The sequence below is a fragment of the Fragaria vesca genome, linkage group LG4, assembly GCF_000184155.1.
Source record: "Fragaria vesca subsp. vesca linkage group LG4, FraVesHawaii_1.0, whole genome shotgun sequence".
In the NCBI taxonomy this organism is placed as follows: Eukaryota; Viridiplantae; Streptophyta; class Magnoliopsida; order Rosales; family Rosaceae; genus Fragaria; species Fragaria vesca.
In genome coordinates this window covers 1416309-1418259 of record NC_020494.1, presented here as the reverse complement: position 1 = coordinate 1418259, position 1951 = coordinate 1416309, and the positions used below count along the sequence as shown (strand labels likewise).

At 38.9% G+C, this 1951-nt stretch overlaps 1 protein-coding gene across 1 annotated transcript; it reads right to left on the bottom strand.

Moving 5' to 3' along the window:
• Positions 1-582: 582 nt before the first annotated feature.
• On the bottom strand, positions 583-1234 carry LOC101292884 (MATE efflux family protein 6-like). The gene is made up of 3 exons (XM_004296371.1): positions 1004-1234; positions 790-876; positions 583-694 (listed from the first exon to the last, which is right to left on the bottom strand). Exons 1-3 carry the CDS (start codon positions 1055-1057, stop codon positions 620-622), a joined length of 216 nt encoding a protein of 71 aa, XP_004296419.1. The 5' UTR covers positions 1058-1234; the 3' UTR covers positions 583-619.
• Positions 1235-1951: the final 717 nt, after the last annotated feature.

Genomic DNA, 1951 nt, shown 5'->3' with positions numbered 1-1951 from the left:
TCTAATCCATGGCAGCCCCCCAAACAAGGATGCAACAGTCGTCGTCCCAAATTGACTAAGGCTGAGAAAGAACCTCTCCATTCCTGTCCTCCGAGCCTAGACCACATCAGTAAATCTCATCCGACCACAACGATCAGATGTCGGCAAAACCAAAGATTGGCACCAACGCCGTAGCGCAGCTGGATGAGAAGGAGAGAAAAAATTCCTTTGCGAAGCCTAGTTCCTACTTATACGGAACAAGTAGAGAGAAAAAAAATGAATGCCTGAATGCCCTTGTTTCCATCGAGAAAGAATTTGGTAAAAGAGTAAGTTATAATCAAGAGCTACCAAAATTTGTAGCATCCAATAGCTTCGATTCAATCTCTACAATTCGTATCACTTCACAATGTTGTAGAGAAAGCAAAGATAATGCAAAGATAACGGAGAAATGCTGATTATCGGAACACCGTATGACCAAACTGGCGTAACAAGGCTCAAAAGCCATAAGCTAATCATTTTATACATGTCTCCTGCTTTTCTTAGATGCTTTCGGAAGACGAAATAGTAATGAATATATATATGCATGGTAAGCCTGCCACTTCTTTTTTAATAGTAGACTGAATCATTCGTCTCTCCAACATCAGCTCAGCGACGATGTATCAGCCGCGGTTGGTCTGTTGTCGCTGTTGTGTACTCTATCAGAAGCTTTCTTCACCTACAAAACGAATAAGAGAAAGAACAACAAAATGGTATGAGATTATTATAGTCGAGGTTGATAAAAGAAATATGATATGGAAGTAGCTGGTTTACTTCTTTCTCCCAGTCTGTAAATAAAATTATGATCGCAAGAGACAGTGCTTGCACAAATAGCGCAACAATGATTCCCATCCAGAGACCCTATAAAAGAACATGTTACTTTGTCTTTAGTATGACTTACATAGGGTTATATTCTCTCCTAGAAGACTGAACAAACTTAACAGCTTATTAAATTGTAAGAGAAAACAGTGAAAGGATTTGGCATCACCTTTCCTCCAATGTGGAATACAAATGCTAATACTACTGCAGTAGGAATTCCCATAACATAATAAGCTCCCAGGTTAACATATGCTCCAATATTTTGCTGTCCACTTCCTCTTATAATACCTGAATTTGTGAACAGTTTTGAAGTCCTTTCATCAAAAAGAGGATGACATCAAGTAGATTGGACTTGTTTTTTGAAGTGAAATTCTTAATGAACTCAAGAGGACGCTATAAATTCAAAAGAAGAGAACTCAGTCAAAAATGGTTCTATGAGACAAGCGATTAAGCAAAATGGGAAAGAACCTGAAAGCACAGATTGAAGCCCATCAAAAAAGTGGGATACTGCAACCAAAATAAGCATTTGCCCAACATAACTGATAACTTCCTTTTCACTGCTATAGCAGTAGCCCCAAACTTTTCGGCCTAGTATCATTATTGCACCAGTCACAAAGCCTTCAGTAACAACAATGCATAGTGCAACACCTACTGCTAGGCGAGCTAGTCGTGGTTCCCCAGCACCCAATTGATTTGAAACTCTTGTGCTACGACACAATATATGGATATAAAGACCAGGAAAGAACTGAGACAAATATGCACAAGAGATCGAGGTATGCATTAGACAAACCTGGCTGCACCGGCGAATGCAAGAGGAATCATGTATACCATGGAGCATGTGTTAAGGCTGATAACAATTAACAAATTCACAAGAGGTGAGCTACTATCAGATGACCTGTATCGACCTCATGTCATTTTGAGTTAATGCTAAAACACACACCTGATTGATAGAACTGAGGTTTCAAGCTGTGGATTTGGAAGAAAACCAGACAAGAGGACCATCAATTCGAATGACCATATTTCTAGGCTGCTCGCAGTAATAAAAACCAATAAACAACCAAACCAATCACTAACATTTGAGAACATCATATACATAGAAAGTAAAAATAAAAAACTA

Excerpts from the sequence above, each read along its gene's own strand:
- LOC101292884 (XM_004296371.1), bottom strand. The coding sequence starts at position 1,057 with ATGGGAATTCCTACTGCAGTAGTATTAGCATTTGTATTCCACATTGGA. Across the intron at positions 877-1,003 it reads TATTCCACATTGGAGGAAAG|GGTCTCTGGATGGGAATCAT; the intron begins GTGATGCCAAAT and ends GTTCTTTTATAG. Across the intron at positions 695-789 it reads TTACAGACTGGGAGAAAGAA|GTGAAGAAAGCTTCTGATAG; the intron begins GTAAACCAGCTA and ends TTCGTTTTGTAG.